At 44.8% G+C, this 24,082-nt stretch overlaps 3 protein-coding genes and 1 non-coding gene across 7 annotated transcripts; all 4 read right to left on the bottom strand.

Moving 5' to 3' along the window:
- Positions 1–433: 433 nt before the first annotated feature.
- dennd4c (DENN/MADD domain containing 4C) lies at positions 434–13,010 on the bottom strand. Of its 3 annotated transcripts, XM_053860023.1 has the most exons (34): positions 12,863–13,010; positions 11,640–11,949; positions 10,889–11,141; positions 10,743–10,812; positions 9,772–9,941; positions 9,010–9,251; positions 8,871–8,937; positions 8,740–8,798; positions 8,497–8,641; positions 8,145–8,320; positions 7,971–8,071; positions 7,676–7,900; positions 7,455–7,600; positions 7,277–7,315; positions 7,023–7,141; positions 6,128–6,260; positions 5,781–5,987; positions 5,583–5,711; positions 5,358–5,505; positions 5,093–5,209; positions 4,921–5,028; positions 4,508–4,633; positions 3,410–4,431; positions 3,051–3,243; positions 2,882–2,979; positions 2,642–2,817; positions 2,391–2,543; positions 2,126–2,327; positions 1,863–1,973; positions 1,649–1,786; positions 1,450–1,567; positions 1,222–1,378; positions 1,077–1,141; positions 434–999 (listed from the first exon to the last, which is right to left on the bottom strand). In XM_053860023.1, exons 2-34 carry the CDS (start codon positions 11,936–11,938, stop codon positions 863–865), a joined length of 5,649 nt encoding a protein of 1,882 aa, XP_053715998.1. In that variant the 5' UTR covers positions 11,939–11,949; positions 12,863–13,010; the 3' UTR covers positions 434–862. The 3 variants fall into 3 exon arrangements, with proteins under 3 accessions (XP_053715998.1, XP_053715996.1, XP_053715997.1); XM_053860021.1 differs by having other exon boundaries at positions 2,126–2,543; XM_053860022.1 differs by lacking the exon at positions 7,277–7,315 and having other exon boundaries at positions 2,126–2,543.
- A 493-nt stretch (positions 13,011–13,503) lies between these two features.
- haus6 (HAUS augmin-like complex, subunit 6) lies at positions 13,504–18,847 on the bottom strand. Its single transcript, XM_053860371.1, has 14 exons — positions 18,661–18,847; positions 18,484–18,579; positions 18,328–18,406; positions 17,354–17,468; positions 17,131–17,275; positions 16,917–16,979; positions 16,416–16,835; positions 16,191–16,320; positions 15,627–15,729; positions 15,496–15,544; positions 15,153–15,276; positions 14,973–15,089; positions 14,670–14,799; positions 13,504–14,228 (listed from the first exon to the last, which is right to left on the bottom strand). The coding sequence occupies exons 1-14, from the start codon at positions 18,753–18,755 to the stop codon at positions 13,615–13,617; spliced, it is 2,280 nt and encodes a 759-aa protein (XP_053716346.1). The 5' UTR covers positions 18,756–18,847; the 3' UTR covers positions 13,504–13,614.
- On the bottom strand, positions 15,342–15,472 carry LOC128756607 (small Cajal body-specific RNA 8). The gene has a single exon (XR_008414285.1). It is a non-coding gene; the product is annotated as a small Cajal body-specific RNA 8 (non-coding RNA).
- Positions 18,848–20,267: 1,420 nt separating the features above from the next.
- plin2 (perilipin 2) lies at positions 20,268–22,992 on the bottom strand. Of its 2 annotated transcripts, none has more exons than XM_053860373.1 (7): positions 22,889–22,992; positions 22,478–22,673; positions 22,021–22,103; positions 21,678–21,951; positions 21,096–21,277; positions 20,969–21,028; positions 20,268–20,909 (listed from the first exon to the last, which is right to left on the bottom strand). In XM_053860373.1, the coding sequence occupies exons 1-7, from the start codon at positions 22,916–22,918 to the stop codon at positions 20,496–20,498; spliced, it is 1,239 nt and encodes a 412-aa protein (XP_053716348.1). In that variant the 5' UTR covers positions 22,919–22,992; the 3' UTR covers positions 20,268–20,495. The 2 variants fall into 2 exon arrangements, with proteins under 2 accessions (XP_053716348.1, XP_053716349.1); XM_053860374.1 differs by having other exon boundaries at positions 21,096–21,274.
- Positions 22,993–24,082: the final 1,090 nt, after the last annotated feature.

Genomic DNA, 24,082 nt, shown 5'->3' with positions numbered 1-24,082 from the left:
TGCCCTTACTCACTAGATGGCGCGCTTGCTTTAGAACACACCATACGCCACTATCCAACTGACGTCTGAGTCAAGAAGGGACCTGTGGCCCCTACAGCAAAGAGACTTATGTATAATACGTACATTTTCTCAATTTGAGAATTTTTCAGGTCTTAACTTTTAAAGCCATTACACATGCCAAAACTCTGAGCGGAATTCTACCAAAGAGATCACACACTTACTCTATAGTGTGAATTTCAAACCTCCCCAGGCTAATCTTGATAATTTACTATGAAGAATACGAAAAAGGTTTGTATTGAGACTTAAAAAAAACCTATTAGTTTGTGCATATATTACTCAATTCAACATAGTGTAAAGAAATTGTGCTTAAACCAGGATTTCGAGAGAGCGACTCCAGAACAGACAAACCTACTAAAGCAATGGAAAGCTCACAAACTTGTTTATTGCAGCACATCTGACATTGGGCTCATAAAGATCCTCGAGTCAATTTTACAAAAATAAATAAATTCATCGTTTGGACAAAAGTGTTACTGACAGACGGTGCAACGATCTGTGGTGGAATGTTTGTGGTCAGAGATTAAAAATCGAATCTAACGTGATGACGACGAACAAATGAGCTTAAAACACGATAAACACCTAAAACGTCAGCTATGACGACTGTTTAAGACCTGCATCGAATGGAATGTTGCGAGTCATCCCTCATTTACACACCAGCTCATATTTACAGACAGGGGGCGCCACTGAGCGACTCAGTGGCTGCACACTGATGGAAAATATGTACAATAGGAGTTGCTGCTCTGCAAAAGTGCACATAGACATCTAAGCCATGACTAAAGGACCTCAGACGGAAGCGGCCCAGCAACTAGATGAAGGGAGAGCCAAAACTCTTCAGGCACCACTGGACACTCTGGCTGGGCGGGTGGTCCACTTTTTCAAGGCTCTGAAGCTGCTCAGCACTCAGAGCATCGAAGGCCATCTGGTACTCGCGGTCAAAAGCTTCTGCAGAAAAAGAGACAGGCGCATGGTCAGAGAGTCATGACCCACAGCGCTATAGCGATGATCCAGTGACCACGCACCGATGTCGATGTTTTCTCGTCCCAATGCCACCAAAGAGAGAAACAAGATCTCCCGGTAAACACTCCTGCAGGGAAGGTAACACCAATGAGATGACGTATGGCTCTTCTATAAAGGCCTTATACCAGCTCCAGGCGAGTGTCTCACCTCTGACGCTTGACTCCCTCCGGCAGTCGTTTAATCTCTCGGATCAGCAGGTTGATGGGGCCATAAACATCGTTAGTCTGGATGTTCCGAACTATCGTGTTGAGGAGAGTTCGGATCTCCAGGTGGTCAGTCGGAGCCAGCGTGCCCTTCTTTTGCACTGTGATCAGGTCAACAAGAGGTTGGCACTTTGACCTCAGCAACATCATTGTCAACACTAGAGACACTCACACAGGGTCCTCCACTGAAGGTACAAGGGTTCCCCAGCCTCCTGGTGCAGGTTGATGTTGTCCCACAGGAGTTGGATGTAAACCTGCTTGCTGTCCTGCGACAGTGACGTCAGTGGAAGCTGTGACAGGAAACAAAGTTGGAAGCAAAGACCACAGAAGGTGCACCATCATCAGGGTGAGATTAAAAAGACGGAGCGCACAGAGATTCCGTTGTTGCAGTGTTCCGAGGTCAAAATGAGTCCTGGGAGGTGAGTGGGAAGGTCCAGGCGCCGGAAATACCACACCAGGTTCCAGAAGATGATGGGGTGCTGGCTCAGGAACTTGTGGGTATATATCACCTGGTGAGAAAAATATAGGGTCCAATGAGGTTGAGGAGGAGGAGATGCGGGACGGTGGCACAGGAAGTGCGTGTACCTGGTCTCCCTCGTTCTCCAGCAAAGTCTCAAGTTCTTTCCGCAACACCAGCGGGCTCAGGTACGGCACAGACACAGGTTTAGGGTTGGGCCTTTTGGCTCCCATACCATCCTGTCCACAGTAAAGTCAACAGTGAGTAACCCAGGTTACTATTTGCAGTTATTTTTGGTTTAAAGTAGGTATAACTATAAGTATGAAAAAGAACATTTTAATGAGCCCATATGTGAGGAAAATCTTCCTCTTGGTGAGCGTGCGACACTGACCGACACCTCCAGAAGGCTGCAAGGTAGACTTGTGGTGGACACCCCATGACCAGGTCTAAGGGAAGAATCCAGACCCTGTAGAGGTCCTCCCACACTGTTGCTGCGGGTCAGCGACGTCCCACCGTGGCACTGCTGCTGTTTCTTAGCCCCCTGATGTTCCAGTAGACCGAGAGGGTCAGACTGAACAGGCTCTGGTACCAAACTGGACAGAGACGGGTGATGAGAGAAGCTCAAGAAGACATGAACCACTGATGTCGTGGTGTACCTCTGCTGGGCTCCTGGACCATGTTCTGGACCAGATCCCTCTTCAGGAAAGGAGATGAGGTCCTGGGTCTTCATGTCCACTGAGCTGCTGGCTGTGGGCTGAGTACTGCTGCTGTGGATGCTGTCCCCTGAGGCGCTGGGGTTCATGTAGAACCTGGAGGACAACAGACAGTCTGAGATCTTTCCTGTGCTTATAGGACCCCCTCATCCATACGCAATATTTTGGGTCACATGTTATCGCTCTATCGATACCTGGTCATGGTTCGCAGGTCGTGGAACTCAACAAGCAGCAGAGGAAGGAAGGGAGTGCGACAGAAGGGGCAGTTTGTGTTGAGGTTGGAGTCGTCTGCCGTCCAGCCTGCCATGATCTCCTCGTCATACACCAGCGCTCCACAGTTGCGACACTGTGAGCAGCTGGACATCAGCACCTATCAGCAGCAGAGGAAACCAGTCAGCAACTCAATGTAGATCATCCAAAGTTGGTGTGCAGACCTCCAGTGCACAGTTTTGATAGATGCTGGAGGACGAGGCATGATGAGAGGATCCCAGGTCAGAATCCAGACCACGTCCAGACCTCCCAGGAGTAGCATCTGCCAAGCAAGCCCACAGTTCAGGTTTGAGTGAGGTCAACGGGACCAAGCACTCTGGACTATGGCCTTACGAGTGGCTTGTGTTCCTCTGCCCGTGTCACTGCTGCCACTGCTGCTGCCAAGGCTGGTGCAGCTCCGGTTTAGTCCATTGGACACAAGCCCAGGGATTATGGGTTTCTCAGGACTCTCATCTATGTCATGGGCTGACAGCATGTGCTCATCTAGATGGGCAGGGAAGCCTCCTCCTCCTTGTCCCTGCTCATCCTGTACAGACAAAACAGGGAAAAGGAAAAAGGTCAGTTTACTCATCCAGTTTCAGGTCCCGTTTACACGGAGATGCAAATGAAGTTCAGGTGGTGCAAACTTTCCTGAACTCGGCCGTCACCATGTAAACATAGCAGCGCTATGCAGTGCTGTCTGAAGCACTCACCTCATCGTCCGAGTAAGAGTACGCAGAGGCTACAGCCCCCCACACTTTGCTGGCCACAGTTGCAGCTTGCTTCATTCCAGACTTGAGCACATCCATCTTGGGTCCTGACAGCAGATTATCCATCTTGATACCTGAAAAGGAATTAATGACCGAGCCCAGCGAGCCTCCTTGGGAGGACTTGACCAGCGCAGTCAATGAGGAAGGTTTAGGACCAGGGCTTCCTGCTGTGCTTCCCTGGGTCTTTGTCTTGACTGCAAATGTCTTGGAGCGAGTAACTGTGCCGGGGCTGCGCTTGGGAGTTTCTTGTGAGGGCCCTCCAGCAGGCACAGGGAGGCTGGACCTCCGCCCAAGAGGCTGCTTGGCCTGAGGGGCATCAGAGGAGTCACCCTGGTCCTCCTGCAACTCCATACTAGAGGACTTGACCCCGAGGGGACTCCGCAGGCTCATGTACATCTCGATCTCCTCTGCAAGGTTGCGTGAGACCACCGCAGGAGGGCGTGGGGGGTCCTGACTACTGACTGAGGCAGACTCTTCACTCTCAGAGACCAGAAGGGAGAGGGGGTCTGCGCCAACCTCCACGTCAGCTCTCTCTAGAGTTGCACTCCGTAACCCTGACTCATCCTCATTGGTCTCAGTGGGTATCTGATGTCCACTGTCCTTTCTCACGTCCACTTTTTGCTCTTCCTCCTCTAGCCTCCTCGGCATCGACCCATCTTCATCCTCCGGCTCTTCATCCAGGTCTGTGAAGAGTGATTTCGAGACCGTGCTGGGAGGAGGACTCTGGCCAGTAGACAGAGCCGCAGCGAGGATCCGAGTGTCTGCACCCATCCGACTGGCCATGTTGTCAACACCTTTGTCCAGCAGCATGCCGGCCCGTGTCTCTGCACTAAAGCTGCAACTGCGTTCAGCAAAGGCCTTCTGCCTGTGTTGTTTAGTAGCTTCATTTGGCTCCCGAGAAGTGAGGTCATCAGGCAGAGACACGTTGTCACTATTACTCTTCCGTCTGAAAAGGGACCCTCCACCTGGAGACAGCCGAGCAGAACTTAAATTATTTTGAGTTGACCAAACCTCAGCTACTAGTAAGATCCCTCTGCTCACCAGAGTCCCTGCCAGCATCAAAACTGCCAGATGGCTTCACAATGCCACGGGCTGTGGAGGACACTTCAGGCAGGCCACATGGTTCTGACACTGCTACTGCACTGTCCACTGAGCCAGAGCTGGTGCCTGTGGAATCAGCATACACATATCACTATCACAGAGTACACCAGGGTTCTATCCAGGACTTTTTTATAGGGGGTGTCTCCGATTGGGGGAGAGGGCAGCGATGTATCACATTTACAGCCTTCACGGTCCTCCTGTACCTTAAAAGGAGTCCAGCTCAACTGACAGTGAGGGAGCACTGACATAGGAGTCATATTTCACTACAGTTTGACAAACTAGAAAAAAATCCCCCTGTGGTGGGAAAGCACTGGGGTGAACCCGGTACATGAATGATTCGGAATCAGCCTCACCGTTCTTCTTTGCTGCCACACTGTCCTCAGCTGTTGGGACGACAGGCAGTTGGGATTCCTCCTGGGGTAACTCGTCTTTGGAGCCATAGCCCTGATCCAGCTGCGGCCCTGAGGATGAGTGTTAACATAATTTAGCAATGAGACGTGCCCGAAATCTGCAGCTGGTCACTACCTTGGTGAGTATCTGGAGTATCTGTGGTACTGTGGACAAGACGGGGCTCAATGGCTGCTCCAGGGCTGCTGGGATGGCAACCACTCAAATGATCACCTACAGATGGAGATGCTCCTCCTAAACCACAAGACAGGTACAGAAGAAAGAGATGTGAGGGTCCACAAAAGTACGTCAAAAGTCTGTTTGCTTGAAAGTAAAAAAAAAAAGTTTGAGAAGTAAGTCATATGTGGAGTAATGGACAATTCAAAAATCATTTTGAGCCCACCAGTCGCTGAATCTGTGGTTTCCTTTGTGGTTGATGTTTGACTAATCCCATATTTAAACTGCACGATGCCTCGCAGCACATTCCTCAGTTTGGTCCACATGAAGAGACCGCTGCGGTTCCGGCTGGGCCAGGGGCTCTCAAGGACCGCCTGGAAAGGAGATACGCGAGTCTTCACATCTGCAGTCCATCGTCCTCTCTTCTCATGCGATGAGCTAGCTGCGGTACCTTGTTGTAGTATCCATACGTGATGGCGTTGGGATGGATTCCAGCTTTCTTCATCTCCACCAGAACTCGCACTGCCATAACAGGGAGACCCCAGACACCACAAAGCTGCATGACCACCCTGTAGCACACCTAATATAAAGGCCACACGTCACCTTGCAGCCCAACTGTCATGTTTCCAGAGGGAAAATGGCAGGTTACCTCATCAAGGACCTCCACCTCTGTGGTCCTCATTTTCAGCAAGATATTGTACGCCTGCTGCATAGCTCTGCTTTTAGACTTGGCCAGTGTCACCGCAGCAGGCAGGCAGATGAACCACAGGCTATAACAGTGACTGAACAGACAGCGTGCCCACAGAGGGGGGTTGGAGTAGTAACGCCTGGCCAACTTGTAGGCAAGCTTGATCTCCTGTGGAGTCAAACAGACTCAGAGTAAGTTCCACTGTCAGCTTCTTGGTATTAAGGTATGTACTGCGTAATCATTAGTTATTTGTCAAGAAGATTATGCAAAACCAAAAAATAAACAACCAGCCTGGTGACAGCACAAACCTGCTTGGTCCTCTTTGCCAGCAGTGCGGGGCTGCTGGACAGACTGGCACCAGCAGCTCTGGTACTGATGGCTGGACGTAACTCTCTTGGCCGGTCAAACAAATTCACCTGAAGCCTCGGGAAACCTTTGTACCTGATCCGCAAATACAGCCGCATTTAGTTCATTCAATTGTCATCTGTCAGAGTTGAGTGTGTCAAAGTGCATGACATTTACTGCTTTACTGTTTCAACAGGTGTTTTCACACTGTATGTCAGTTTACAGGAACTAAATCATTTTAGGTACAGGACCGATTTAGTCTATTAAATGGTTCCGGAGTAATACATGAAACTCTCAATAATAACATCAGCAGGGACTGAGATTCTAAGTCATACTTGGTGTGTTGGATGGAGTCATGCAGACAGAGGAGACTATTGACTGGGCAAAAAACAGGATTGCTTCAATGAAGATTTAAAGGTTTAATGATACGTTTTTTTCCATTTAACATTTTCAAAAGGACCAAGTGGAGATTTTTCGATGGAGGGATAAGAAAATATATTTCCCCAGTTAGCTGCCCTGCATTCCTATTCGTCCCATGCAAAGTTTCCAAAATGGAATATTTCCAAATTCCCTAGTTTCACTTCCCATGGAAATTTACCAGACACTTTTTCTTTTACCGGAAATTTTTCGTCCCTAGTCATGAATAAGCATAATAGCAGCGTTAATTATTCTATTTGAAACTATTGTATAGTTCAACTATACAGTTGAGTAATATAGTGAAAATAAAAGGAATGAACAAGACCAAGAAAGTTTAAATCATAGCTCCTTAAGTGGGGGTCATTCCAAATCCCTAGATTACACATCAGTGCAGCTAGATTGCTGTGACATAGCTAAAATGGAAAGGACTCATGGTCTTACATGTATCTGGAGACTTCATCCGCTGGGGGTTCAGGTGGCATTACAAACACTGTGTGTTCGCTCTTCTGGGACTCATCCAGTTCCAACAGTCTGGTGTCCTCAGATGACTCTGCCTCCACCTGAGGGGAACAGTCCGTAAATAAACTGCAAAAATATGCAATCACATGCAAATTGTTAGACAGTTCTCTTTTACTGAGTTTGGAATGAAACACAGAAAAGTGGGAACGAGGCAGGGAGCTAATTAGAGAGATTACCTTGCTGCTCTTGTCTGTGATTTTATCAGAAGGAAATAGCTGCAGAAGTGGAAAAATGCAATGGGACAGAATGAATCAGAGGAAATGTAGGTTTCCTGAGTCTCTCTGTATACAGCCAAGCAATAAACCACCACAGAGGTAAACAGGGGAGAAAAGAGAACATCCGCTGTGTAGTCACCTTTTCCACACAGTCGTCGAAGAAGGCCAAACCCGTGTCCTTGTCGCTGACAAAGGTACACTCTTCAATGAAGCGGATAAAAATCTGAGTCTTGGTTAGCTGAGAGTAGAACTTCTGATGGGCCCGATCTCGACTCTTCAAAAATCCTGTTGGTTGGGAACAACCACTCACATCAGAAAAGTAACTCTCAGGAAGGGACTTCATGATGAATGTCTTTGTACCCTGCAGGTCATAGAGTGAATCTGCTGCAGTGGCTTTCTCAGATGGTGCCTGGGTGATGGGTTTAAGGTAGCTGCGGTAGCCCTTCAGGATGGAGGCCATGAAACGCAGGAAGGCCTCCTGGATCTCCATCTCCAGCGCGGTCTTCTTTTTGTGCCAGGTAAAGTCTGCCTCAATTGGGGTCATGTCCAAGGCTGAGCCCTCCGAAACACTCTGGTGCACTGAAACTGGTGTAATCCACTTGTAAGAACCTAAGGATAACATTGACAGCATAATCACACTGCAAGAAATAACTACCTGTGGCAAGCTGGTGGTGCAGGCTGTTCAGAGAGTTGTTGAGGCTCTTGCAGGGCTTTTTCGGAAGATTCTTCCAGCTGCTGTGTCTCTTCTCATCAGAGCTGTACAAAGAGACTCGCACATCAATACAGACTTTTTTACATGACAGTAAATCACAAGAGCTTAATGTCACACAGGTAGATGGTGTTGGTGTCCAGGTCCACGCAAACCACATCAGGAGGAGGGTCGTAAAGATCAAAGTAGCGAGAGTCCACGCCCACAATGAAGGGACACGGTGCATTAAGGACATCAGCGAGAGACAGTGGACAAAGAGGGATGTAAGGACACTGCCACTGAAATGGGAAGATCATCTGAGACACACAAAAAGAAAAATCAGAAGACATCACCGCACTGCGTCACACAAAGCATCTTTCACAATGGCACATTACAGTACATCATTTTGCAACAAAAATATTGTAAACCACTGAATGTAAGCTGCTGATGCAAGACGGTGCCATAAAGATCATCTACACAATATTCAACTCACCGCCACCACTGCCTCGGCAACCCCCGTCAGCACAGCAGGTCTCAGTGAGTGCAGCAAGATTTTACTCTCCTGCAAGACGAAGTGCAGAAGAGTTGCACAGTTCTCCGCACCCAGATTCATTAGCAGCGTGCCATAGTCTGCCCCGCTGTGGAAAGCAGCAGAAATGAGAGGATGTGAAAACTTGTGATACTCCTCAAAAGTAAATATATACTTATTGCATTTTACTGGCGGACAAACTCCTACCTAAGAGGTAATGGAGTCGAAACAGGCTGTGACAGGTTCAGAGTGTCGTGTGCAGAGAGCTAAGAGAAAGTTGATCATGTTAACATACGGACTTAGGTACATACAAGCCAACAGCCGGTCTTGACTCTCACCTGAACCAGAATTCTGGGCCTCTGTGGCGATGGAAATGAAACATTGTGCATGAAATGTGAGATGTGTCTACGAAGGAAACGCAAATTAATGACCTGCAGGATTACAGATACATGAAAGATGACAATGATTGACAAATACTTTTCGATAGGCAGTGGGTGTGGACCAGAGACGGACAGCTTGTAGAGGAACATGAGAAACTTGCGGAAGGACTCAAAGAAAGGCCAGCGGGACAGCAGGCAGATACACTTGTTGGTGTTCACGGGCCGGTTAGGAATCACTTTCTTCTCCACAGTGGTGAGAAGACCCAACTGGACCTTTTGCTTCTCACTCAAGAGATCCACAGGGTAAGGTTCATAGAACTGGATCGCAGACCCATAGACCTAAAAGCAACAGAGATAAGTAAATGATGTGATGATAACGTGGTATACAGAGAACCACACCACAAAGGGTCATGAAAAAGTATCATGAACATTTCGTGTAACTTTGTCAACATTACAATTGGAAATATAGTTAAACCACTGCATTGATGGTGATGCATTGATGGACTGAATGATGGTGTGTGTCCACTAACACTTTCTTTAACATGGATACTATTCAAATGAGCTTGAAGTCATCTCAGATGTTTCCAAAACATGTAATTTAATCTCACTACATGTCCTTTTTACTGTAAAATCTTGAGAATATTGCATTAGGATGAACATGGGTCTTAAAAGGTTAGTTTGCTTGAGCCTTTTTGAGGAATAAAAAATAGATTATAAAGCTTTTATTGTCTTCTTTTATATTGGACTGGGACGTGTTAAAAAAAACTCTTAAAACTATATTTTAACACGCAGAATATTTGAACCTCAATAGATCCATACAACAGGTTACGAAGGCTCTGTGGTGAACAGTGTGCGTCACCTTTTCCCCTGAAGAGATGGTCAGGACAAATGTTGAGAAGACGGGTAAGGGGTCCCGTGTATTCGGCGCCCAGCATTCAATCTTAGCCCCCATTGGCAAACAGAACAGAGGTACAGACTCAGACAGAGGAAAAGACTCATAGTCCTCCTCAGGATAGCGAAAAATGAGGCCTGCAAGGTGACAGACAGGTTCAGAATAAGCACTTGTTTCAAATACGCAGCAGGTTGTGCTTGCCAGGTGGAATGTACACACCGCATTCCAACAACCACATTGCTTAATAAACCTTATCTAATATTGCAATATAACAAAGATCACCACCCCTCGCATTTCCTGTACTGAGAGGAATCTTGCGACACAGTATCCAGTGTATTTGTTAGAGGAACAATGTTCCATCAGTCAAGCAGCATTATGTTCAAGCATGTTTAAACCTATCTCAAATTCAATTATAATGACCCAGTTACCCAGAAGTCTTCATCCTCAAATTGTGGCTTAACTGCGTGGGGTCCACCCAAATGTCATACGGTCCTCACAAGGCTAGTGTGAAGAATCGTTCCCACAAAGGAGGATAAACAGGCCCACACACACACACACCTGCAACTTAAACTTTGTATGGAATGCACTGACTGACATGAGATATATATAAATGAATTTGATTATTCATGACATGATAACACTGACATACATACATACATATACATATACATATACATACATACATATATATGTATATATATATATATATACATACATATATATACATATATACATACATAGATATATATATATATATATATATATATATATATATATATATACATACATATATATACATATATACATACATAGATATATATATATATATATATATATATATATATATATATATATATATATATATATATATATATATATATATATATATATTTATTTATTTATTGATTTATTTATTTATTTATTTTTTATTTACTCACCAGCTTTGTAACTGATGGAGTTGGAAGAAGAGACAGACTTCTTATAGCAGAGAAACACACTGGAGCCCCACTATGAAGGTTCAACAAGAGAGTCAGCAGGTGTACAGATTCTGGTTTGAGCACAGGAAATACCAGCGGTTTCCTACCATGCCACAGTTCAAGTTCTTGTCCACCTTACAAAATGTGTGTGGCGGATTCTCGCCCTTGCTGCCAACGATGACGCAGATGTCCGTTACGGCAAGCGAGTTCTGAGGCTGCACGGGCGGCGCTCGCCGGAATGTGATAAAGATGCGCTGAGAGGTGGCAGAACTGTTGTTGACGTTTGCACAGCGGCCATATGGTGTAGCCTGGATGACTTCACAGCCTTGGATCAACCGCTCCTTCCCCTCATACAGCACACTGAAAAAGGAGGGGGAGGGTTGTTTTTAGTAATGTAAAAGCATGCTTCTATGAGCCATTTTTGTAGAGTCATCATCAAATGACAGGACGTGTCCTAGTGACTAAACAAAACATTAACCAAACCTATATCTGTAGCATTAGAAGCTGCTCAGCAAGAAGGTTCAGGGTTCAAATCCAGCTCAAAGTAGGAAGATATGTTTCCAGATTGTTTATCTAATTTTACTGTTTGATGTGTATACTGTGAAATTCCATACTTTGGATTTTTTTGGGTCACAATGGTCCCGGAGCATCGGCCATTTCTGGTATTGTGCTCGCTCGCACATAGGCACAAAAGAGAGCAATGACGTCAATGACCAGTAAACCTGGTGTTCCAAGTTATGCATGGCATCCATTACAAAGTGCCATGAAAAGAAAAAACTGATACCACCAGACCTGTCGTGGCTACATTGTGGGAAGAATTAATATATATACTTGTCTAGAATGTGGCGTTTCACTTACCCAATGTCTATGAGCGGTGGCTTTCCTCTGCCCCTCTTGTAACACAAGAACAGTTCTGGACTCTTCAGGCTGCCATGGTTCAGATTGGCAGGCTGGCCACTGGGCGTGGAGTCGATGCAGGTGAAGCCCTCTGGCACTGCCTCACCAGCAGAACGGTTAATGACAGCCAAGTCAGTGATTGGAGCCTTGGGTCCACTGGACTTGGTCTCAGACAGGTCCTGCTCCAACGGTTTGGACCGGTCAGTCAGCCCAGCCACCACAAAGTAATCAGTTACACGGTGACCCTTGTCCTCAATCATGGCTGGTTGACCTGACATGCAAATTAAGATTCGGTTCAGAAATATCATCTTGGACTTGTTGCTCACTGGACGGCATCAAGGGTATGCAGAAATCACATTCATCGTATGTTGAATGAGAGTTGTGTGTGACTACATCCGATGATCAACAAGACATTTGAAAGTGTTTACTGTGATAATGTACATCATGTCTCACACTGTCTGGCTAATTTGTTTTTGTGCACCGACCCTTCTGTCAAACGCTATATGCCTCTCTTTAAGTAAATAATTTCTGAAGGGAAGAGCCAATACAAACATCTCTTTGTGTGTTTGTAGCCAAGGCAACCATGCACCCACAGCAATGCAGGAGCAGGACCAAGAGCAGAGTGACTGGCAATATTGATGTCACCCTATATAGTCTCAAACGGGGCCCAACACTCCGCTGTGCATGTCAGTAAACACCAGCAACCAACAGTGACCAGCATAAAGAGACACTTGGCAGAGCTTAAACAAACGTACAAACAGATAAGCTCCTAAAACCCGTCTATCAGGCCGAACACACACTTAATACCGTTCGCCTATTTATACTGTATTTTATTTACACATCACTGGGCGTGTCAACTTGTGCAGGCGGCAGGTTCACCTGGACAGGTCACATGTCAAACCCAGAGGAGACGTTAGGGGGGTGAAAGGAGGAGGCTGGGGGTGTCATATTACCAACTGTTGCTTCCGACATCACAACTGGGTCAAACCGAAGCAGGAAACACAAGCGAGCGGACTCTAAAAGTAAAAGTTGCGTATCACTCCGGGTGCGGAGAGATACGTGGCTTTCAACGAGAGCACAGTGCAAAATGTCGGACCCCTCCCGCCAACTTTGACTTGTCAAAGAGTCAGTTTTAGACTGTTTGAATCAGCCGCAAGCTACGAAGTTCAATGTGCACAACTTACAAGTTAGGAAGATGACGAACCAGCGGGTTACGGCTTTGCCACAGACGATGTTGACATGAATGTGACTTCCTGTTGCAACAAACTTTTACAGCTTCGTCTTCAGCGTTGATACGCGTCCGCCATGTTTGTGTCAGCTTCTTCTTCTGGGCCCGCCCACAGATTAGCTACAGAGACCACATCAACGGTTTCCGCCCAACACCTTCAATATAAAAGCGTTCATCTTTACACATCTGGTACCGGAAAAGACGAGTCGTAGAGTAGAAAGCTTTGTTAACTTGACATCTACGTTACATGCAGCCACACAGGATCCGAGAAAATATCTTCATTAGGTTTAAATCGCAATTTCACATCCTTCGTGTGAAACAATTGCACACAATTTATTCCAGGGAAATGGGCAATGGACTGAGCTGTAATGGCCACGCCATGACTGATTAGGGCTTCGTGCATTTTCTGTCTTAACCAACAACCATGATTCACGTTGTTGCTTAGGAGCCACCATAACAGATAACAGGACCAGATCATGCATTGAACCCATTCAGGCACATGGGCTAAAAGTGTCAAGAGGAAAAATTCAAGAGATTGCGACAGAAGTTAGTTTTTGTTTTTTTTAATACCATTACACATCATCTGATGGTCAGGCACACAGAAAAAAAAAGACAAAGACTTGACGTTCAGATTCCAAAATGTATTTAGTCCTAACAGTGTTAGTGCATGACTTGTTACAATAGACAAAACATTTTAAATCCTCTTTATTAAATATCAGACAATAAGTGCATCTTCTCGTCATCAATCGGGGAGAAGGTGATCAGTGTCGGAAGGCTGTACTCCTGCTTGTCTGATGGCGTGGAGGGGCGCAGGTCTAGTGAGTCCAAGTCAAGAGAGAACACATTGCTGCTGGGCTCCACAATGGACGGATGTCCCCCTACCCACTCACCGTCCAGCCCTGGAGAGTCTACCAGACACTTTTCAGAAGTCCTAAAGTATCCAGTTTGTGGAGTGCGGATCAGACTAGCCGATGTGTTCAGTGCAGGCGTCTGGGCCAGTGGAGAGTTATCAAGCTGATAATCATCCTCACCGAGACTGAGGAGACTGTCACAGCTGGACATCTCAGGCAGCGTTTCAAGGTTAAGACTGAACGGGACTGCACTGCAGTCAAGAGAGTCTGTACCAGTGGTCTCCCAAAAGAGTGAAGACTTGAGTGCTTCCTGTTGGTTTACAGTGGGGCAGCAGTCAGGGGACTCAGAAGAACTTAATGAATAAGTCGGCTGAAGTCGACCCCCAAGGCTTTCGTTTAACTCAGAAGTGTTCTGTTTTTTAGCTTCACATGATCCAACGGCTTTCCGCCAGGAGTCCTTCACATCTTGAACTGAAATGATAAATGACAGACATTTACCCGAGGATCTGAGACAACGCAATTACAAACCAACATACTGATCTTCAGAGGAGATTCAGGAACAAGAAAGTCCAAGCTGCAATTTGAGTGTATAAATCTGTTGTGTTGAATAGCAACACAAGATGGCTTTAACAAACCATAATACAATAAAATAAAGTAATGCATGCGGAAGAAATATGCTTATGACTTCCACCATGCTGTCTGGGTTGCGTGGTTCCTTCAATAGCTATAGACGATTCAGAAACATCATTGACTGCAGTGTCCCTGCATTGTAACACAGGTGCACGATGGAGTAGTAAATTGTGTACAATAAGCCTATTGCACAGTCCGAGGTTGAGGCATCCAAAACGTTGACCAAACACATATTCGACAAAAATGGCAACATGACACATGCAAATCTGGCTGTTAACTCACTCAAGCTCTCAGGGGTATGAAGAAGTCTCTTCTTGGTGGAAAAGGGATCTCGCAGATTGCAGAGAATATCTTCCAGGTCCATATAAGGGACTTTGTCTCCCTTTGGACTGATCATTACAGCCTCTGCAAACTAATAGAGATTACAGTTATTGGCCACACGATAACTTTGTTTCAAACAAGGAAATGATTGAATGAATAAACAAAGCATTTAAATTGCCTTTAATAATCTCAAAAGACACTACAAGAACCATCACCAAGTCAGAAATAAAATATATTGCCCCTCAAGTTCAAAAGAGATATTACCTGATTTGCAAGGTTGTCAGATTCCAAGTCCAGAATCTGACTCTTGGTCCTGGTGGAGCCAAGTTTTTGGACGGGGGTCTTTGTTTTGTTGTCAGGAGTGAGGCACATGGGGTCCTCCTAAAGGGGAGTCAACTGATTAGACTTCTATGAAGAGTCTTGCTTGGAAAAAGAAGATCAAACCTGAATTGGTGTCACAGACATGGGAGGAGATGGTGGTGTGTTGAAGATGAAGTCTAGAGAACTGTTGACTCGTGGTGACGATGGTTCAGTCACACCATGTTGACTCAAAGCAGCAGGGCGACAACTGTTGACACAAAAAAATAAAAAATTAGCCATCAACAGTGAGGATAAGAACCCCATGACAAAGGTTATTGTCTGCTCCGTATCTGTCTGTGGAGATTTCCCTCAGGTCTCCACAGTCATCAGAGAGCATGGATGATGTCGGGAGGACTGGTGACAGACAGATCAGTGCTCAGGTCTGCCTGGGTATCTGCCTCCCAGATAACTCTGGCTCATACTTTACCTCTGGATCTGTAAAGAACTAAGCATGCCATCTTGGGATTCAGATTTCTCTGCAAAAAAATAAAAAAACTTGATTGAACAGAGTTATCAGAGTCTAATTGGGGAACATGGAAGAACCAGAACTTTTCTCACCTAGGAGTTTGGCAGCAAACATAGAGAACACACTTGCGCCTGAACTTGTTTCAGTTGAGGGCTCAAACGATAGTTGACTAATTGGGGAAAGCAAACCTGGTACCTGAAAGCGAGAGATTCAGTACAATGTTTACCTACAAACAGCATGTGAACTTTTCATTGCAATCAATAGGTCATATTGCACACTTGTACTCTCATTTCAAACATCAGCTGTTGAGTTTAGAAGCAATTAATCTTTCAGTCTTCCATATTTAACCTGACCCCACGGGCCAGAGCTAGTGGGCAAGTCCTGTAGGTTGAAGACGAATTATTCTCAGGTATTTCTGCCACAATATTCTGTACATGTAATATATTCAACTTAATAAAGAGGCAAACTGCTAAATGGACGACTGCACTTTAGCGTGCCCTCTCCACATACAAGTAGCCTCATAGTCTGCAATGGAAACAGCTATGACTGCAAAACCCATGGAAATAAACATAGGAACTGCTATAACATTTACTATATCAAACCCCATTTACACGGTCATTATCGTGGGGTATGCAAGTCAGCTACAAGGTACTTACTGAGTCTTTATTGAGAAAAGAGGCAAGGGGGGTCTCTTTCAACAGTTCTGTCCACTTTCTGTCCCACTCAGCCTCCAACTCATGGATGCTACACTGGACTTCAGGAATTTCTTCTTTGGAAATCTTCTGTCTAGATGAAAAAAAATAAGCAGGAGTGACATTAAACTACTGAATTTGAGCGGGGCAATCATCAGTTTAGGGCTATTTGACCCTAGAGTGAGTCACCTGGTGAGCCGAAGATCCTGCAGGTGGCGGGTCATCTGCTCGCTGTAGTTCTGTAGACTACAAGTACTCAGTTCAAGTTTGGGAGACTTGGAGAGATTGTGCCGTTCTGCCTTTAAAAGTTGAAGTGAGTGGTTCATTAACTCCATTGCACCGAGCAAGTTCAGTTGACCATCCTGATACAGAGCCCCGGAGTGCAGCTGATGTGGAAGCTGCTCAACTTTCTCAAGGAGACGGGGGGGAATCTGAAGAACATGGGCTGGTCCCTCCAGGGTTTGTTGGTTGGCTGACCCTTTCAGAACACCTTTCAAAACTTCCTGACCCTTTGCAGAATTGGCCAACATCTCATCAACAGTGGATGACAGGGAACGTACTAGTTTGACACCGTCTGGAGCAGAACATTCCTGATTGGACTCATAACGTCTGGGAGGAAAAAAAAAAAAAAAAACCACATGTCACTGAAAACGTATTAGACTTTTAAAAAAAAAAAAAAAAAAAACTTACTTCAGCAGTTCATTGTACTTTAGACTCTCTGCTTGCAGCTCTCTCACAGACTTGGCCAACGTCCTGAAAAATAAATTTAAAAGTCATGAGTTCTGCAGATTTCTGAGAATCTTCTAAGCCAATGAAATAAAACTTCAACTGAAATGAGGCAAAAAGAGTATGAATCACATTTCAAATTAAAAGCAAGCAAACACTAGGACTTCATAAGACTGACTGTGATCGTCTCTGGTGCTCCCTCAGAAGGACATCTTGGTGAAGTGCGGCTCTCAGAAATCGCCTCCTGACCAGTTGAAATCGCTTCACTCTGAGTTCTGGAGAGGACGCTGGCTTGGCCACCACCTCTGGGAACCAGCCTTCATCTGAAAAGAAAACAGAATCAAGACTGAAGTACAAACACTTCCTATTCCAACAGTTCCTTGACACATGTGTTCACTCACCATTGTTAAGGGTCTTCATCTCAACCAACAGGGTGTATCTGACCAGCTGAAGCATGACACTAGTGAATTTGGGGCCACCAGGAGAGAGAAGCAATGATGCGTTCACGTTTTCATCCTGGAAAGCCATAGCAAAGTAGATGGGAGTGGATTATGATCAGAAATCATTTTAATTGCATTTTTTAAAATTCAATCATGGCTCAAAAATCATGATCTAATCGAATCATGACACTAAAAGATCCCACCACTAACTGTCATTGACATGTAATGTATTGAGCATGTCACATTTACCACAGCTGTGGCAGCGGTCTCCACAGCAGCAGTGGGGAAGCATGGTATTTTGATCCCCTTTGCTGGGAATTCCCCTCTACACTGGTATTTTCTCAACATAGAGGTAGAAATCCCAGCTGTTTTCGTCAAGTGAAGTCTGACGCGTTGTTCCGTGACCGGTTGTCCTACAGGACTGTGCCTTTTAAGGTAGACCATTAAGGAGAATCATGAGAGATGTACAAAACGCTGTCGTCCAGCCATACACCCACTTACTCAGCTCAAACTGAGCTGAGCTCAAACCCCACTCCGCCTTGTCGATCCTTGTCCTCACACTCTTATGCGGTGAAAGCAAATCCTTGGGAGAACCCTGCCACAGTGGTAATTTATATTCATGTCTTGACTCTTGACACTTATCAAAGTAACATGTAAACATTCAAACCGTTATACAAGCATGAATACTTGGAAAACATTAGACAGAAGGTGACATTCAAGCTGAACGAATACACAAAGTTTTGTTATAATAAAATTGTGCTGGCAATTATTCACTGTGAGGTAGCTTCATGTTAAGAATTTTAGGCACACATTATCTGTGTCCATTAAATAAGATAAAATAAAAGCATTGTGCCATATCATTATGATATTTAATTGCTATAGTAACAGAGGAACAGTATATCTAATTGCTCTCAAAGTTTGCTTTGACTTCTTACCAGAATTTCACGTAGCCAAGTACAAGTGGCTTTTCGGAAATCTGCGTCCATCTTCTGGTTAAGAACAGGCCAACAAAACCTGAAGAGAAAAACATGGAAGAAACAATCAATGTTTCTCCCACACTATAGGAATTAAGTGTATGAACTGCAGTTTACCTATAAGTTTCTTGGCAGCGCGTCGGGTTCAGTTTCCCCAAAAGGAAGTGGATAATTATGTAAAAGGCGTCTTTGTTGGGTTTGTCGAACATACCCCTGTCGGGAAGGGGGTTTGAGATTGTAAACAATGGAGAACATCGACTAAACGAGACATGACGGAAACTAAACGAAACTTACGGTCCCATGTTGATGTGCTTGGAATTGACGGTTTCTGGATTAAAACCAAGCACCAGGAGTGACCACCATAGATGTTTCCCATCCGTTTCCGACATCTCTGGATGTTATAGTGAGAACATTAGGCGGAAATAGAAGCACGGCGAACGCAGACTTGGTAGCTCTGCTAACAACTCAGCAAACCCGCCAATTTTTTTTATAGCCATCACCCGGAAGTTGACAGAAGATACTTCCTGGGTTACTGATGCGCCACAGCGGTGTTTATATTATATATTTTATTCTGCCGTCTGATTTTGTGATACAGTAATTTAAAACATCTCCCAGATCTTAAAAATTAACTTTTATTAACTTAAATATCCATATTTGTATATTGTCCAAATGCGCAATCCTACGTGTTTTACATGTTTTGCTGAAACAGTTTGATTTTATGGACTCAAAATTCCCCAAAATAGTGAGCAGTGACCCAACAGAAACGCAATTACTAAACGAACTTATAAGGAAGTAGCAAATAAGCACCTTTTTTTTACATGACAAACATCCTCACTTCAGCAACATGATGGCGTCATACACAAATAAATTTTACTCTAGTGTATATTTAATTGACTTGCTAACATTAGGGAAACACATTTGTTCCAATATTTAAAAAAAAACTACTGCTGCTGCTGATTGCCAGTAGCCGATCGATCACCTCAAAACATCAGTGTCATGTCAGCCTTATTTTCATCTCAGCTTAAGTCTCAATTGTCCTCGTGTTCACCTCATCTGTAACAACTGACTTATCAATAAATGAAATACTGGTCACAACCAAATGTTCTACTACATGTAAGAAAAAATATTCTGAATTAATCCTACTAAATTAAAATTTAGAGCAAATAGATATCAGGTTGAAATTAAGTGACACACACTTGGCTTTGATCAGTCAGTTTGATCGTCTTCATAATCACACTGGCTTTTGCTGATCCAAACAAACATTGTGACCTTAAAGTCATGTGTTTGTGAAAGACACACATAAGAAAACATTTCGCACATATTTTTCTTGAAAAACGTACATTCTTAGCACAAAAGACTGACTGTAGACTTGTTTTGAAACCAACCATGGGTAATTTTTGACCTCTTAACAGTGTCTGTTTGATTACTCACAGAGTCTTTAGATGAGAGCATGTGACGCCATCCTCAGTGTATAGAAAACTGGTCATGAATATATACCTATGGATATAAATCAGTACTTTGTGAACAGTGCTGAAAAGTGCCATATGAATAAAGCTATAATAGTAACATGAATAATAACTTATAACGTATCATCAAATAAGACCTCTTCATGACCTGTATGTCTCCAGGACCCAGAGACGTGCAGTTCGGATTAGAGGCGACCCTTCCCATCCTGGACATGGACTGTTTGTTCCTCTTCCCTCTGGCAGGAGGCTACGGTCCATCCAACAGCACCTTATTTGAAGTACTTTCCTAGTTAGTGGGACCCCACTGACCATGGCAATAAATTCTATTCTGATTCTGAACAAAAAAAAAAGATCTACATTATGACAAGTGTTTCTTTTTTCCGTTGAAGTGCAGAAGACAGAATCTTTTAAAGCAAATTTATTTCATGGAATTGAAAAATGCAATTTTACATCGTGATTGACAAAGCTGCATGATTTAATGAGTGGAAAACAGGATCACAGGGCATGAAGTTGTAACAGAATGATTGAAGCACTAGTCTGGTAATGAACTTAAGGAAAGCCAGTCTGAAGGAACTGTTGCAGTACTTGATTCGAGGACATGTTGGATCTCAGTTGGACACAACAAATGTCCGAGTGTTGGCCTTGACTGTTGAAAGATAGAAGCTAGAGTGAATCCATTTCTATCTCAGGGGAACTCTGCTGGTGTTGAGTGGTCAAGGTGGGAGGACGCGACACAGCTTGATCTGGTATCTCCTCTCGGACTACACGCGGGTAGAAGGGTCCGACAAGCCAGTTAAGTGGTGTGTTGTTGACAAGATATTCCAAGACATGATCCATTGAGTTCCGCATATAACCGAACTGAACCTTAGTGCTGTTGACAACATTGTCCGGCAGGTCAGAGAACATTGTAGCCTTACTAAGGCTATTGTAGACCTCTGAAGCTGAATGAGCCACTGACAGCACCTCCTTCTGGAGGTGTCTGGGGACACCCTGTAGACCTGAGACCACAACCAGACATGTGGTTTGAAGTTGCTGGGTGAGGGAGTGAGCCAGAGCCAAGGTCCGAGACTCGATCACCTAAATAACAAGGATATTAATTTTATTGCAGATCAGAAAAATCATGTTTTAAAACTCACCTCTGCTTCTTGACCTGCAGATCTCAACGGTACACGCTTGTGTGGTCGGCCAGGATGGATCTAAAGTCCAAAAGCTAGAGTAAGTACCTGTTCATTCATGCATTATAGGTCCAAAACAGACACTCACCATGTCCACAGTTGTGTTGAGTTCAGACAGAAACTCCAGGCTTCGCAGCTTTCCTGCTTGGATCTTGTCCAAAGCAGTGGCAGTAGCTCTGCGCCGCAGTTTAGTGGAAAGACATCCCAGACGGACATAGTAGCCCTGCTGCGTCCTGTCGAAGTTGCTGATGGAGTTGTCTTCTAGTTCTGCTATAGCGTCAAAGATTTGTCTTAATTGATCACCTTGTACCAACGGAAAGTCCCTAGGTCAGACTCTGGAATCTGTCAGTCGAGGACTCAACAGTTGGAATAATGAATGGCAGTGGTCTGCCTTATTAACCCAGGAGCCAGGTGGGCAGTACCAAGCACCGGTAGCAAACTTTTTTACAGGGTGACTAGCTGGAGCGACCTTCTGCTGGACTTTCACTTCACTTCATTGTGCAGCAGTAGTGGTGGTCTAGATTTCTAAATTGAAGATGAATGCGTGGCCCTCTTTCATTCCATTGACCACTAGAGAGTGGCAACGTCCATGAATAATTATTGTGACTCAAATGATGAAGTCAGCAAAGATTACAGCATCAGTGTGGCACAAAGACTAGCAGTAACTCACCCAGTTCATCCTCGGTCAAGGGGAGGAGTTGATCCACAAGGCTCTCAGATGTGATCAGGGCAGAGTCCATGCTGCTACTGACCAGTTGAATCACCCGACTTTCCAGCACTGAGCTAACACTGCCGGACACAGCTGCTACGGTCTTCTCCATTCCACTATGCACAGCACCCCGGGTCCGCTTCATCAGGCTGCTCAGTGTGTCTGAGACAGTGACTGTGGCATCCGTCACCACGTGCTTGGTGTTGCTGACCAGGCCCCTTGCACTGGAGACAATCTGAGCAAAGAGAAAAGACACCAATTGAAGCAGCTGTACAAGGGCACGCACTCTGGATGTGAATCGAACCTGCTGCGGAGGCTGCTGCAGAATTGGGAGTGACTTTTCCACCTGGTCCAGGCCACGGCAGACCATCTGGTTGGCCACAGCAACTGCAAGAATAGGACAATACAGTTGCAGCACAGTCATGGGAGCGAGAGGTTGACAAAAAACAAAGAGTTACTATGTGAAACTATGAAATGTTTCCTCAGCGCAATCACATGATCTTGGTTAAATGAGTCAACAGATCAGGAAATGGGTGAAAGGCCACAACACTGATTAAGCAGAAGAAATACTTGTGGCTGAGTTGAGATTAACGGACAGAGGTTCAATTATATTTTTACAACTGTGGTCCAGTGTGAATGCCTGAGGAGCACATTTCCAGTTGTAGCCTTTATGTCAATCATGGTTAGTTATGTCTATCATCTGAGTTTCACTATTAAAATCGCAAGCGCATGCTTGTGTGTGGGCGCTTGTCTTGTCTCACTCTGCGGCTCAAAACGATGGATGAAAGGGGTGGCGGTGGTCCGGGCGACATTCGTGAAGCTCCAGACTCCCTGCTCAGCAGCCTCACACACGCTCTGGATGTAGGGATGAGTGTGTTTGGTGGAGGAGTACACAGTGGAAACTAGCTGGTAAGTGGACGTGACGAGAGGAAGAGAGGCCACTCGGTCTATCACGCTCTGCAACCAAAACACACATCATCAGATCCAGATGCAAGAACAACACTCGTGTTGGGCTACAACAACAACAACAGTTTGCATTCATATTTCAACCAATAGTTGAGATCAATATGGTGAGCAAAATCAAATCAATAAAAACTACATGTACTATTAGACAATGATGTCTTACATTTCAACGTTTTATCATTTCAATAGGACATCTCCTTAAAACTCACCGTCGGAGGAGAAACTCTGGAGGCGGACATGGTGAAACGATCCGATCAAAATCCTCGTTCACAGTCAGGACACAAACCGACTGAATCGCCAGGCACCGAATGACTAAACACGCGCACTGACTTCAATTTATATTGTCGGTCTTATCGCGAGAGGTCGTGCGTCTGTGAGTCAGCAGCGGGCCAAGGTTTTTGGGTCAAAGGTGATAGACTGTGTTCAAGGGGAGTTCCGATTCCTGCGATGACAACGAGTCAATTGATTCCCAAGCTCCTTAACGTTCACGTGTATATGTATTTTTTAAAATGTGTTTCTGCGTTTAGCTGAGTTTTACTTGTAATATCATACATATTGCATGAGAAGTGTCTCCAGCGCATGAGATCGGTTTCTTCACTTGCACACGTTGCGTGTGACACATAAACGCACCGCTTATCACTGACGAGTGGAGATTGGAGATAGATATCAAAGTTCAGATGATATTGGTGATGAAACAAGTCATATAATTGAGTCAATAAGCTCTTCACTGGGGCACTTGTCTGGGTGACATCAGTGTCAGGTGATTCAGACTTTCCTCATAGCTGACCTCGGATCACAGTCGGGAGCGTTGTCTGTCTCATGAATAACTTTCACATCATTTCATAGACGTAGCCTCGAGTATACTGTAGTTCGTGGTGCTTTATGAACGGGACTCGCGCTCGGGTCGATTTGAGTTTACTTGTATTTCCGATCTACGTCACTGAGCGGCAGCAAGTCACCATCATTGCACAAGCCTCACTTAAAACCACGACCTGGTCGTGAAGAGATTGGTGGTCTGATCCAGCTGATGGTGACTCTGAAATAAAATAGGACACAACTTTCAAAAGAACCCGTATTCATCATTTCACCGCCACATTTTTCACTTACCAATCTGGCACGATTTCACGATTACTTATTTTATATATTTCAGAAATAGCATAAAATCATTTATGCCACAAGAACCGGCTCATGTGCTTAAGGTGGGTACGATGCGAAGCCTTTTCATTCTCAAACAAGAAAAAGATTAAAATTGCTTAATCGATCTTAACTCTTCTGTGGTAAAATATAGGCATTATTCAACCGCTTCACATGACTTTTATTGTCGTATTCATTATTTTCATCATTGTTGTATGATAGAAATATTGCCATGTTGTCATTTCTGCACGAAAAACAACACTTTTGGC

The sequence above is a fragment of the Synchiropus splendidus genome, chromosome 3 (assembly GCF_027744825.2).
Source record: "Synchiropus splendidus isolate RoL2022-P1 chromosome 3, RoL_Sspl_1.0, whole genome shotgun sequence".
Taxonomy (NCBI): domain Eukaryota; kingdom Metazoa; phylum Chordata; class Actinopteri; order Syngnathiformes; family Callionymidae; genus Synchiropus; species Synchiropus splendidus.
This window is presented reverse-complemented; position numbering and strand designations above follow the sequence as displayed.

Bases quoted from the DNA above. Each gene is read 5' to 3' on its own strand.
- dennd4c (XM_053860021.1), bottom strand. From the start codon at position 11,938: ATGATTGAGGACAAGGGTCACCGTGTAACTGATTACTTTGTGGTGGCT. The intron at 10,813-10,888 runs GTAGGAAACCGC...GAACCTTCATAG, and splicing joins AGAACTTGAACTGTGGCATG to TGGGGCTCCAGTGTGTTTCT. The intron at 8,072-8,144 runs GTGTGACATTAA...CTCTTTGTACAG, and splicing joins GACACCAACACCATCTACCT to CTCTGATGAGAAGAGACACA.
- haus6 (XM_053860371.1), bottom strand. From the start codon at position 18,755: ATGTCGGAAACGGATGGGAAACATCTATGGTGGTCACTCCTGGTGCTT. The intron at 18,407-18,483 runs GTAAACTGCAGT...TTTTCTCTTCAG, and splicing joins CGCTGCCAAGAAACTTATAG to GTTTTGTTGGCCTGTTCTTA. The intron at 14,229-14,669 runs GTGAGTTAACAG...TTATCATTTCAG, and splicing joins TCATACCCCTGAGAGCTTGA to TTCAAGATGTGAAGGACTCC.
- plin2 (XM_053860373.1), bottom strand. From the start codon at position 22,918: ATGTCCGCCTCCAGAGTTTCTCCTCCGACG. The intron at 22,104-22,477 runs GTGAGACAAGAC...CTATTCTTGCAG, and splicing joins CCATCGTTTTGAGCCGCAGA to TTGCTGTGGCCAACCAGATG. The intron at 20,910-20,968 runs GTGAGTTTTAAA...CTTGTTATTTAG, and splicing joins CTGCAGGTCAAGAAGCAGAG to GTGATCGAGTCTCGGACCTT.